The 13815-nt window shown below is 49.4% G+C and overlaps 1 protein-coding gene across 1 annotated transcript in view; it reads right to left on the bottom strand.

The window, feature by feature from the left end:
• Positions 1–13815, bottom strand: part of Kif3c (kinesin family member 3C) — a 42665-nt gene that overhangs the window by 12494 nt on the left and 16356 nt on the right. The window contains exons 2-5 of the mRNA XM_036170363.1: positions 4691–4792; positions 3986–4108; positions 2754–2872; positions 1802–1918 (exon numbers count right to left, since the gene is read on the bottom strand). Coding sequence (XP_036026256.1) covers positions 1802–1918; positions 2754–2872; positions 3986–4108; positions 4691–4792 — 461 coding nt within the window. The remainder of the gene's footprint in view (positions 1–1801; positions 1919–2753; positions 2873–3985; positions 4109–4690; positions 4793–13815) is intronic.

Genomic DNA, 13815 nt, shown 5'->3' with positions numbered 1-13815 from the left:
CATTAAAAAAAAAAAAAAAAAAAAAAGTTGAGACTGGTGCCTTGGCCTGGCAACCTGAGTTCAATCCCTGGGCCCCACACGGTAGAAAGAGAACCAACTTCTGTGGTCCTCCGACATCCAAACGACTGCTGTAGCATGTGCACCTACCCACCCACCCCCAACACACAATTAAATGTAATAAAAAAATTAATAAAATTTTAAAAAGAAGCAAAGTGACTAGCTGGGATTTAAAAAATAAAAAAAGTATGTTTTTAAATAAAATTAAGTCAGAATACAAAGGGATGGGTGTCACCAGGGCATTGTCATATGTGTCATATGCTGTTCTCATTTGTTCCCTCCCTCAAAACAGGGCACGGTGTCACCCATACAAGGAACCCCAGCACTCATGAGGCAGGAAGATTGAACTCAGGAGTTCAGAGCCATCCTGAGCTACACAGTGAGTTTCAGGCCAGCCTTGGCTACATTGCAGGACTCAAAAAAAAAAAAAAAAAATGAAACAGAATGAGTATCCCTTCTATCTCAGTTCCAGAAGAACACCAAACAGGCAATTAAATCTGATCTCAGGGAGGGAAGGAGGAAACACCCATAAATTACATAATTAGGAAACTGGAGAAAAAAATATATACCTATAATAGAATTCTCTCAGTATGAAACTGCCTAAACGTGATCATTGTACTGTGGTTGCTGGAAGACAATGTTTTGTTTGCAGTTTTTTTCCTTTTGAGATAGGATCTCTCTGTATAGCCCTGGGCTGGCCTGGAACTTGCTAGGTAGACCAGGCTGGACTCAAACTCACAAACTCACAGAGATCCTGCCTCTGCTTCCCCAGTGCTGGGATTAAAGATGTGCACTACCACACCTGATCCAAAAGGTGGTTTGAAAGTGCGGAATGCCACCACTGAGAAGCCATTACTCGTACATTTGCTATTTCCAACTGGTAAACACATCTGGGTGGGTGGGGTCACATTCTCAGAAAGCAGATAGATTAAACAGGCATGTAATGCACTGAGGCACTACGGACCTCGTTCTAGCTTCCACCCTGGCCTTGGGAAGGCTCCTGCCCTGCGTGGTAGTAGCATCCCTAGAATACAGAGAGTAAAGAATCCGGAGAAGTACTGTCCCTCCAACGCTCTATAAGGTTGGTCCAGCTGGGTGAGGCACTCTGTTGGGTTTGACTATTCAGCCTCGTTCTATGCGGCTACCAGCAGAGGGCGCTGCGCACCTTGCCATCTGACGCAGCCGCACGCTGCTGCTCCCCGGTAGAAACAGGTGGAATTGCTGAATCACCCAACTGATAAGCTGGAAAGACTGGATCAGGCCTCTTTGGTGCCCGGGTCTGGTACTTCTCAGTCTTTCCCTCTGGACCATAAGCTTAGACCAGGTCTGACTTACCTTCTGTCTGCATTCTTACACAGACCGGACACACAGCAGCGCTGGGCAAACTTTAACAATTGTTGCTATTTATGGCAATCAACAAAAGCACAGATGTGTATCCAGCAGAAGTAGCCAACTATCACACTGGAGCTATTACACTGGAAACAGAGGTGCTTCCCCACACACACACACAGGCCCCTCCTTCACAGGCTCCTTTGAATCCCAGACCAGGGAAAGCTTCCTTCATGGAGAACCCATACAGGGTTAGAGCCCGGGAAAAACATCCTCTAGGTGCAACTCCTTTATCCACTCCCCAAGGCCCAAACATCTGTCTTTCTGCAGACAGGGCCTCAAGATCCTCGCCACCCACAACCCCAGGAGAGGCGCGCGAGTCCCCAGGTCCAGCCCGATGGCCGCAGGGACTCACACTCCAGCGGGTACCAGTGGCTGGAACTTCCACTGCTCCTCCTCACAGTCCAGGAAGAGGCGGTTCATGATCTTGTTCTTCTCCTCAGGGGGGATGAAGTTCTCAATGATGAGGTACCTGGGAGCCGGAGAGACAGACACGGGAAGTGGGGCAGGGGAGACTTGTTACAAAGGCAGTGGGGGTGGGGAGGGTGGAAGGGATGCCTTCGCTACAGAAACAATGAAACTGTTTCTAATGCAGAGGTTGTGGGCTGGGGGCCTTTAGGGTTGTTTTGGACCAACTCTCAGCCTGCACTTTGGCAGAAGGAGGTGGAGCCATCAAACTAGGCTAAGGAAGGGGGACAAACGTAAGAGCTGGCCCATCATCTCCTGAGCCCCAGGTTCAGTGAGAGGACTAGTCTCAAAATAAATAAATGAAAAATAAGGTGAAGGGTGATAGAGAAAAACTCTCCCTGGCCACCACATGCTAATCATAGGTGTGCACACATATACATATACATACATACACACACACACACACACACACACACACACACACACACACACACACAAGCTGGGCAGGGTGGCCCTACCCCTGATAACCCAGCAACTGGGAGGCTGAGGCAGGAGGATAGCCGAAAGGTCCAGGACAGCTTGAGCTACAGAGTAGGACCCTGTCTTACAAAACAACAATGCCGGGCGGCAGTGGCCTTTAATCCCAGCACTCGGGAGGCAGAGCCAGGCGGATCTCCGTGAGTTCAAGGCCAGCCTGGTCTACAGAGTGAGTTCCAGGAAAGGCACCAAAACTACATGGAGAAACCCTGTCTCGAAAAACCAAAACAACAACAAAAAGCAAACAAATGAAGAAAAAAAAAGGGGGGGGGCACTCAAGTGAGTAGATAGTCAAGATATGGCTTTCAGAGGAATTTGGGGGGACGTGGTGACCCAGAACCAGAGGGGGAGCCAGCCCCTACTTGAGCTTGAGTTCCCGGGTCTGCTCATTCTGCGCCTCCTCCAAGTCCTGCCGCACACGGATGTATTCCTCATGTTGGTCCTGGATCTCAGCCTTCACCGCCTGTAGCTTGGCATAGAGCTGGACATGCACAGGTGTGGCTCAGAAGCTGCTCCATCAGGCCCCAGTCACCCAGCCCGGCCTTTGCGGGCTGCGGGCTCAGCCCAGAAGGAGGCTGGGGATCCTGGTCTGAACTCAGAATGGCTGCCCATCCCATCAGGATGGGCTATTTCAAGGGCCGCCTATGTCCTCACTGAGGCTTGGTCCCTCCCACCCACAGAAACCATAGGCCGTGACCAGCTCTCCCGTTCTCCCTCTCTCCCGCTCAATATTGGTATCACAGGGTATTCAAAAACAGAAGAGTGTGGATGAGCCGGGCAGTGTTGGCACACATCTTTAATCCCAGCACTCCACTCGGGAGGCACAGGCAGGCAGATCTACGAATTCTAGGCCAGTCTGGTTTACAGAGCGAGTTCCAGGACAGGCAGGGCTACAGAGAAACCCTGTCTGGGGGTGGAGTCGGGGGAATGGAGGCAGGACCCACGTCTCATTTTGGAGATCAGAGTTGGAATTAGAGGCTGAGTGAGTTGGGAAGGTGACTCATCCCACTCTCACCTATTTGGGAGTTCCCAAAAGTGAGGGCATGGGGGCCAGCTACGGCTTTCCCATTTCCCTCCTAACCCACTGAGTGATGTCCTTATAACTGCCAGAGTGACTGAGCCTGGCCTGGCCAGCTCTGAGGTGGTCACAACAATGATCCCAGGTGCTCTCCTGGCTCTTCCCTGACTCCACACTGGAATTTCCTACCCTAGACCCCCCCCCCATCTCAAGTCACATCTTTCCATGAATTTTGCAGGATCTGGGTGACCAGGTCCTTGTCCCTTGGCATGGTGGGGAGAATTTTGTCTTCCTCTCTGGGCATGAGTCAACATAGCCTTATCATATTCCATAACCCAGCTACCAAAGCTATGATTCACTGGTGACATCCGAAGTAGAAAAGTCAACCCTGACCATGAAGATGGCCACCCTGTAGACTGGAAGTGACACCCTGGCACCAGACTCCTGGCTGTCCCCCACCCCATCAGCCCAGGCACTCTAGCTCAGGGGTTGGGCAGTGGGGAGGAGCCCTCGAGGCACCCTCTTTGGGCTGGTGACTCTTACGCAGCATCTGGTTTACCCTGATGCTCGCCTTACCTTCTTGAGCTTCTTGGTTTTGACCTCCACCTCCTGCTGCAGGGACGAGTAGGTACCACGCAGCTCCATGGTCTCCTCATCTCGGAGCAGCATCTCCTGCTGCATCTCCCGCTCACGGCGTTTCTAGGGCGATGCACGGCAAGGGGGGTCACAACAGAAAAGCAAGGCACACTGGAGGACCGCTAAAGAGCAGGGGGGGGGGAGCTGGCTTGCTTTGCCTGTCGTAGGACCTGGCTTTACCGTGGTCCGGGGTATCAGGGGTACCCCATGGCTCATGTTCACTGTTCCTCACAATTCTGAGTGGAACACTGGACACGGGGCCCTCTTCTCAGCTCCTGTGAACATAACTATGTCAGGTGTGACCCTGTGTGCATGGAGACCCCAGCCCTAAGTGCCGACATTCTCTGGGGACATTCCCTGTAGTGTCACGGCTGACTGGTAACTAACTTGATGACTTAGGAAATAGCCATACAGTTGGCCACGGGAGGTCCAGGAGCTAATGCCAGAGGTCTTACAGAGGCTGGCTACATGGAAAACCACCCCTTTCTCTCACCCAGACCCTGAGCTGGTAGACCCATGGAATCTAAGCGACTTAGCTTGGGATCTCGGCACTATAATTCCAGGATTCCCGGTCCAGTCTACCCACACATGACCTCACGGCCTCACGTCTCAGGTTTTAGGGAACCTGAGACCTAGCTGCCTTACCTGTTCTGCAATCTCCTGCCTCTTCAGTTCCAGCATCTTCTGTTGCTCATTGGTGTGATCCATGATGTTCCTCCCCCCAATGAGCAGCTTGCTTTCCATGGCCTGAGGACACAACAGGGTTCAGAGACGGGGTTGGCAAAGGTCCATAGCATCCCAGTTGGGTCCCGTGTGGTTCAGACTAACCTCAAACCTTCTGTGCAGGCGAGGATGACCAGTGCTGGGATTATAAGTATGGACCACCACATATAGCTTTATTGGTCTGGTTGGGTTTTTTTGCTTTTTGGTTTTTTTTGGTTTGTTTTTCCGAGAAAGGATCTCCCTATGTCGTGTTGGCTAGCTGGAACTTATTCTGTAGATCAGGCTAGCCTGGAACTCGTGGCAATCCTCCTGTTTCTGTCACCTGAGTGCTGGGATTGCAGGTATGTGCCATCATGCCTGTCGACAACTTAAGAGATCTCCTCTGTCTCTGACTCTCTCCCTCCCTCCCCTTCTCCCCTGCGATCTGCTCCTCTTCCCTGCGATCCTTTTCTAGGAGTGGACGTAAGGTCTGTCGGGATGGAGCCCTTGTAGCTAGCTGCCCGTGGGAACTGAGTTTCCCCCTCCAGGCTCTAGGGCCGTAGCACAAAGCTTCTACTGTGGACAGGATCCTTAAGGATGAAAAAGAAGGCCCCTTTGGGAATATAAGGCACCTGATCTCTTTGCTATGGATACGAAGGAACGGCTGGGTCACCATGCCTGTGAGGAGGGTGGGTGGCGATCTATTCCTGGCAACCAAGCCCCAGATGGCATGCAGCAGGAGAAGAAAAAGCAGTCACTGGACAGCCCAGCCCTTGTACTGTGTGGTTCCTGACTCAGGAAGACAGCTCATCACTTGGGCAGCAGGAAATCTCGGTCTAATCTTGGGCTGCCGAGGGAATCGGAACAACCCAAGGAAGAGATTCCCCAGCAACAAGGGACAAAATGAGGCTCCACATGAGCTTTAGACACAACCTAAAAGACTTGCTCTGCCCGCTAGTCAAAGGCCCAGCAAGCCACGCCCCTCCCTCCTCCCGTCTGCAGTATTAGACCATCACTTCATTTCTGGACAGCTCACAAACACAGGCAGTACAATGTCAGGGGCTGAAGAGAACCCTCAACAGACATCTTCCTCCCCTAAGACAGTTCGTCTCCCCATGTAACAAAATGAAAAGACACTAACAGAGAGGAGAGATCCACATAGCATGTCCCCAGCCTCTCTGAGCGCTCCATGCTGTGTGGAAGCCCCCACCCCATCAATGCCTTCAGGAGGTGCTTCTGGAACCAGATGCTGACACGATAATGGATCTGTACAAAGTACGACTCCATAAAATGCATTGTCATTGTTGCCAATAAGAGGGCACTTTCCCAGGCCAGACAACTGTCCTCTGATTTCATCGCCGGCCTCCTGGAAGGCTGACATCACCTTGAACCACTGGAAGAAACTGGCTGTCTCCCCACTGGAATTTTTCCCGGTGGAACCAGCTGACATGTCCGAAGGCTCTCAGAGCTGGGGGCGGGGAGTGCTGCCAGGCTGGGGGAGTGGGCAGCTGCCTGTGAGCGTCACATCATTGAGAACAGAGCGTCAAAGGACGCTGCGGGGAGGTCAGAGGTTGGCTTGTGCAATATGGCGGTGGACACAGAGCAAAGCCAGGCCAGTTGGATAGGCGGGAACCTCACATAAGCCCCATGCACTCACAAAGACAAGGAGAGAGAGCAAGAGGTTAGGGAGGAGCTGGCTATCCTGATGCCGCCACGCCATAGCCCTCTGCACCTCTGGATAATTGTCTTACCATTTAACCCAGCACACTATGTCACAGACTTAACTCATCTTGACTCCTCTCAGCTCAAGGTTGTAACTAGGATAGCCCTGAAATTTGGTGCCCTTGGCAGCTTGCTTCAGCACAGCCCAGCACCTCACCCCTATAAATGGCCAGTAGTTAATTGTCATCACTAAATGTTTCTAATGGTAATTTACACCACCATCTCCTTTTTGTCCTTACTGATACCGATTGACCTTATTGAAATCTTTAAGACGTGCCTGGACCACCCATAGGCACCTACAGCCTCGGTTTCCTCTTCCATCCATCCTCCAAATCCACAAGTCTAAACAACTTCTCCTCTGCTCAAATATCCAATGGGCCTCTACTCCCCACAGGAGGAAATCTGACGTTGTCTTCTCTCCATTCCACAGCTACCCGGAAAACAGCTACTCATCTTGTAAGACCCAGCAGGAGCAGCTTAGGAAAATTTCACTGATCTCTCTGAAGCTGCTTGTTCAGACCTCCACCATAACCAGGGCACATTCCTACAGTTCCCCCATAGTAGAAACATTCCATCTTATCCCATTAGCTCCATCAAGGCAGGGCTAAGGCTTTATTCATATGTCAGGGTATAGTGATATTTTATTTGTATTGAAATGTGATTTTATTTTAATAAAGTTGCCTTGAGGTCAGAGCAAACCAGAGCAGAAGCTGGGCGGTAGTGGTGCATGCCTTTAATCCCAATACCAACCATAGAAGACATGGAGGTCTGAACAAACAGGCAGTGAGGAGGAGGTCATGTGGCTGGGTTTACAACCAATGAGAAGGCAGAACAGAAAGTCTATAAAAAAGATAGGACACACAGAAGTAGGTCTCTTGTGGAAAGGAAGGACAGCAGGAGCAGTGAAGTGCTCTGACCTCGTGGTTTTTAACTCTGCAACTGGTTCTGTGTTTCTTATTTAACAAAACGGTTACATCTACATCAGGGTCCCCGGGGTTCAGCACAGTATTTGACATAAAGCATTCCCCTTGAAGTGTTTGAAGAATGGTACAGAATCCTTAGGCTCATCCCAAGGGGGAGGGTCCCCAGCCTTTTTTTTGGGGGGGGGAGGGCTCTATCCAAACCTCTTCTTCTGGCCGGGCAGTGGTGACACACGCCTCTAGTCCCAGCACTTGGGAGGCAGAGCCAGGGGAGTCTCTGTGAGTTCAAGGCCAGCCTGGTCTACAGATCGAGATCCAGGATAGGCACCAAAGCTACACAGAGAAACCCTGTCTCGAAAACCCAAAACACAACAAACCTCTTCTTCCATCCATCAGCGCATGTTCCTTGTCATGGGGTCACAGCCTCTGGGAAACCCAGCAAAGTGGTGGTGGGATGGGTGGACACAAAGCCACCTACTGTTGAGGATCACAGGTATCTGCGCACTCTAACACCTGGGCAGCAAGTCTTCGAAGGGCCTGGCATTTGGTCCAGGCTCCATATCTGGCACACCACCCGTTCCAGCCCTGCATCTTTAGATGTCCCTCAGCATCTTCCGTAATTCTAGCATCCTTTACTCTTTGCCACTCAACAAAAAGACAACACTTCTCAAATTTTGCTGCCTATTGGAATCACCTGGGAAACTAATAAACCACCCAGACTCAGTGAATCGGAGTCTGCATTTTCTGGGTCTGGGAATGTGGCTTGGTGGGCAAAAGGCTTGTTGCGTAAACGTAAGTAACCCGAGTTTAGATCAACAGTGATGGGAGAGGTGATGGAGACAGGAAGGTCCCTGGGACGTGCTGGCCAGCCAATCTAGGTTCACTGAGCTCCAGGCTCCCTAAAAGACCTTGTCTGGGAAGTGATAGAGGAAGATGCCAGTGTCCATCTCTGGCTTCCATAGGCTCACACAAGCTTGTGCATCTTGTGTCAGCATGCGCGTGCACGAGCAGGGATAACACACACACACACACACACACACACACACACACACACACATGCACGCGCACGCACACGCGCACGCACACACGCACGCACGCACGCACGCACATGCACGAATCTGCATTTTCCTAGGTCCCCAGGTGACTTAGGTGTCCCCGTGTTGAGGACTTTAGGAAACAGGACCAGCTACAAGAAAAGCAACATGTTTTCAGCAACAGAAGATCATGCCCGCCTGACTAGGCTCTCGGAGCTCTTCCAAACTGGGACACGATTACTGCAGCATTAGGGAAGCCAGTGGCCAGGACTTGAGATGTTAAAATGCCTCCCCGCCCCTGCCACTAGAAGGTTGTACATCAGAGGTTATTCAACATTGCGTGGAGTGTGGGATGGAGAAAGGGCAAGGAAACACAGGCATTTCTCTGAGTGGAAAAACGCCTCAGTGTGGGATGGCAGGACTGAGCTCTGTACAAGGAAGCCGGGCGGTGGTGGCGCACACCTTTAATCCCAGCATTCAGGAGTCAGAGACGGGCCGATCTCTGAGTTCGAGGCCAGCCTGGTCTACAGAGTGAGTTCCAGAACAGTCAGGGCTGCACAGAGAAACCCTGTTTCAAAAAACAGAAAAGAAACAAACAACAAAAATTGTCGGAGGAAGCACGTACCGATCAAATGTTCCGTTTCACAGATACCCCCAAATCATTCTAGGTCCTAAGGAACAATGTGAGCTGACTGAAAAATATAAGTAAGTAAAAGGCAGGTAGGTGAGCTTCTAAAGGCAGGTAGGTGAGCTTCTATTACAGCTTTCCATTTGAGGGGAAAGTGACCCTAATGCTGCTCATAATGATTGCTGTGGGCAAGGCGTTATGAGCCAGAGTAAGACAGAACAGTAAAGGATGAAATTCTCCACTGCTCCCAGAAGACATCGGCTTCATACGCTGCTACAGCTAAAAAATCCAACAGCCATGGACCGAGGACCTTCGTGAAGGCTTTTTGGAAACAGAACAAAACGAATCATCCCCTTGCAGAGAACCACGAGGCAGCCGAATCTGGAGTACTGTGTACAGTTCCATTCTGAATCTCCAGAGACTCAAAGGAGACAGGACACCAGAGAAGGGCAGTAAAGGCCTTCTCGGGGCTACTGTAAGAGAAAAATAGGGTTCTTCAGGCTGCGAAGACAAAGAAAGATCAAGAGGATAGGCCCGGACATGGTACAGTCAAAAACAGCCGTGAAAGGAAGCATCTCCCACTTTCCCGTTCAGTCCTAGTACATACATGGGGTTTCAAAGGCAGCTTTTAGGATTTCTGAGGGGAAGACTGCCTGGGTAGTGCTGCATGCCTATCTACCCCAGCACTGTGGAGGTGGGAGATGAGGAGTTCAAGGCCAGCTATGGCAATGTGAGACCCAGCCTCAAAAATAATAATAATAATAATAATAATAATAATAATAATAATAATAATAATGAGGAACAGAGAGATGGCTCAGTGCTTAAAAGAGCATTTGCTGCTCTCATAGCAGACACAAGCCTGGTTCCCAGCACCCATGTCAGGTGGTTCATAAAGGCCTGAAACTTCAGCTCCAGGGGGATCGATCTGATGTCTTCTTCTGGCTCTGAGAGGCATTTCCACTCATGTGGCACATCCACATCCATCCACATCCACATCTACATCTATCCACATCCACATCCATCCACATCCATCCACATCCATCCACATCCATCCACATCCACATCTACATCTATCCACATCCACATCCATCCACATCCACATCTACATCTATCCACATCCACATCCATCCACATCCACATCTACATCTATCCACATCCACATCCATCCACATCTACATCTATCCACATCCACATCCATCCACATCCATCCACATCCACATCTATCCACATCCACATCCATCCACATCCACATCTACATCTATCCACATCCACATCCATCCACATCCACATCTACATCTATCCACATCCATCCACATCCACATCCACATCTACATCTACATCTATCCACATGCACATCCATCCATATCCATATCCACATCCACATCTACATCTACATCTATCCACATCCATCCACATCCATCCACATCCACATCCACATCTATCCACATCCATCCACATCCACATCCACATCCACATCTATCTACATCTACATCTATCCACATCCATCCACATCCATCCACATCCACATCCACATCCACATCTACATCTATCCACATCCACATCCACATCCACATCTATCTACATCTACATCTATCCACATCCATCCACATCCACATCCACATCCACATCTACATCTATCCACATCCATCCACATCCACATCCACATCCACATCTATCCACATCCACATCCATCCACATCCACATCCACATCTACATCTATCCACATCCACATCCATCCACATCCACATCTACATCTATCCACATCCACATCATCCACATCCACAGACATTTAATAAAAGTAAGTAATAAATTAAAAATAAAATGACTTTGGGGGAAAATAATAAACGTCACACATTTCCTAGCATAGTTAATTTCTTTCTTCTTTCTTCCCTGCCCACTGGGCTGGGCCACGTGTACACACACTTTTCTTCACTTCTACAGACACACTTAAAATGACAGCTGAGCCTTTCAGTGAATAAAGGTGCTTCCTGTGAAAGTCTGGAGACCTGAGTTCAACCCCCTAGAACCCCCACAAAAGTCAATGGAGAGAACCAATTCCACAAGGCTGTCCTCTGCTCTCCACAGGTGAACTGTGATAAAAAGGCATGGACATACACATTGATGGTAATTAATTTCTAAAAATTACAAGCCATGTCCTGCAGTTTCCACTCATATTTCATTTGTTACTTATAGACTATTTCCAATTATAATTTTTTTTGAGCCAGGGTTCCTCTATGTAACAGTCCTAGCTGCCCTGGAACTTGCTTTGTAGACCAGGCTGGCCTCGAACTCACTGAAATCTGCCTGCCTCTGCCTCCCAAGTGCTGGGATTAAAGGAATGCATCACCACACCCAGCTGAGGCTATCTATTACTGTAAAAATTAAATGATAATATTTCATGCTAATTGCTACTGTAATAAAATTGTTTTCAGCCAGCCTACAAAGCCAGTTCCAGCTGTTACATAGACAAACCCTGTCTCAAAAAACCAAAAAAAAGAAAGTGAGCCTCCTCCCTCCTCATTTAATTAATTTAATCATCAGCATTTTTGTTTGTTTGTTTTTTCTCAAGACAGGTTTAGGAGTGAATGTAGCCCAGGCTGGCCTCCAACTTGATATATAGCTGAGGATGGCCTAAATGCCTGCTTTTTCTGCCTGTCTTCCAAGTGCTGCATTACAGGTATGTACCAGCATGCTTTCATGTCCTCCATGCCTTCTTGATGGTCTCATCAAGGCCTGACTTCTCCTTTCCCAGCCACTCTTTTGTGCTGCTTGGGGATGCTTTGTTTGTTGTTATGTTTGTTTGATTTTGATTTTGAGGCAAGATCTTGCCATACAGCCTAGATTGCCCGGGAACGTACTATATAGACTAGGCTGTCCTTGAACTCATGATCCTTCTGCCATTCAGGCATGTTCTGTGATGCCCAGCTGGGGTGACTGTTAGGTAAACATAGACTTTTTTTTTTTTTCTTTTTCTTTTCTTTTTTTTTTTTTTTTTTTTTTTTTTTTGGTTTTTCGAGACAGGGTTTCTCTGTAGCTTTGGAGCCTGTCCTGAACTAGCTCTGTAGACCAGGCTGGCCTCGAACTCACAGAGATCCACCTGCCTCTGCCTCCCGAGTGCTGGGATTACAGGCGTGCGCCACCATTGCCCAACCTTAACATAGGCTTTTGATACATAACAGGACCGTTTATCCAGGCTCCATCTTCCACAACGACCTATGCCTAGGCCCATATTCTCCTTACCCAAAGACTATGCATTACTGAGGTCTTTATCCCATCTGGACATTGTCAAACAGAATTTGGGCTAGCAATCAGGCCTGGCATCTAAAGCATCAACCAAGACTATGAGTCCCCCAAGTCCAGCCATCCCCCTGCAATCACCATGGCAGGAGTCCCAGCCTGCTTCCTCTTAGGGGTCCTTCTTGGACCTAGAATTGCTTCAAGACCCTTCCTGCTGGCTGGATATCCCGGCTGGTGACTAAGTACCCATTTCCACCCCATTCCATCTCTTCAGGGCCCCTCTCCTCCGCTGCTCCGGCCCAGGCTGGGTAACAATTAAATCTGCATAGCACTTCCCCAGAAGGAAGTCTTGCACACTTACCCAAACCCTCAGTGTCTGCCAAGCCTGGCAGACAAGACCAGCCTTGTGTTGGGAGAGGGGGCTGGTTCTGGTATGAAATCAAGATGGAGTCCAGGTGCAGGGTCCTCAGCCCTCCTCCCCCCCAGTCTTAGCCCCATGACATTTTACTCCCACACTGAAATATGTCACACATCAGCTTCTTCGTTCTTTTCTTTTTTCTTTTCTATTCCTTCTGAAGATAGCAGACTCCTGTCTTCCTTTGCCTTAGAAATCTCTGTCCTTAGCCATTGCCTGTGGAAATCGGAGGGACAAGGAGGCCTCCAACCCTTGGCCAGTTCGAGCCGGGTGTGCAGGGCAGAGGGCCTGCAATACAAGGTTCTGGGCCCAAGGAAAAGTTCCCTGGAGATCTCAGTTGCTCTGGTCAATGCTCCCTTTGTGATCTTTCAGAGCAAGAGTATAGGTGGGTGGGGCCTGGGGAAAGCACTGTTTGCTTCTATACTGTCTGTTAAATATGGCCAATGTGAGTAAAAGGTCAACAAAGGCTGTGGGGGAAGAGCAGACCTGGTTGGGAGCTCCAGGGTGCCATGGTCTGATTCTTGAGAGAGGGGAACTGATCACATGTGACCAAGTAAACCTTGGGAATCATTGCCACAGACCTCCATGCTTGGTGTCTCCTAAGGAATCTATGTGCATAACTCCTATTATATTAATTCTGAACTTTTCAAGGAATTCCCCCATTTGATTAGGGCTCCAGCTTGGGGTATGAGAGGCAGGTCAGCAGCTATATAATTAATGACAGAATCACTACAGGGAATGTGTCAGCTTGTAGACACAGGAGTCCTCAGAGGTCACTTCTCCCAGTTCCAGGAACAACCAGAGTACAAAACCAGAGGTTGAACTGGACCTGGAGGCACACACCTATGATCCTAGTATTTAGGGGGCTCAGGTAGGAAGATCATAAGTTCAAGGCCAGCCTGTGCTACCCAGTGAGATTTCACTGGAAGGAAGGGAGAAAGGCTGGATGATGCAAGAGGCCTTGAGTTGGATCCCCAGCATCATAAAAAACCAGGCATGGTGGCTATAGACATTCTGAGGGAGAGAGAGAGAGAGAGAGAGAGAGACAGAGACAGAGACAGAGACAGAGAGATCAACTGACCAGAGGAGATAGGAGCCCCTCAGTGCTGCTC

Source organism: Onychomys torridus, chromosome 21 (genome assembly GCF_903995425.1).
Source record: "Onychomys torridus chromosome 21, mOncTor1.1, whole genome shotgun sequence".
NCBI lineage: Eukaryota > Metazoa > Chordata > Mammalia > Rodentia > Cricetidae > Onychomys > Onychomys torridus.
Note: the sequence above shows the minus strand (reverse complement) of the source record. Positions and strands in the feature narration are given on the sequence as shown.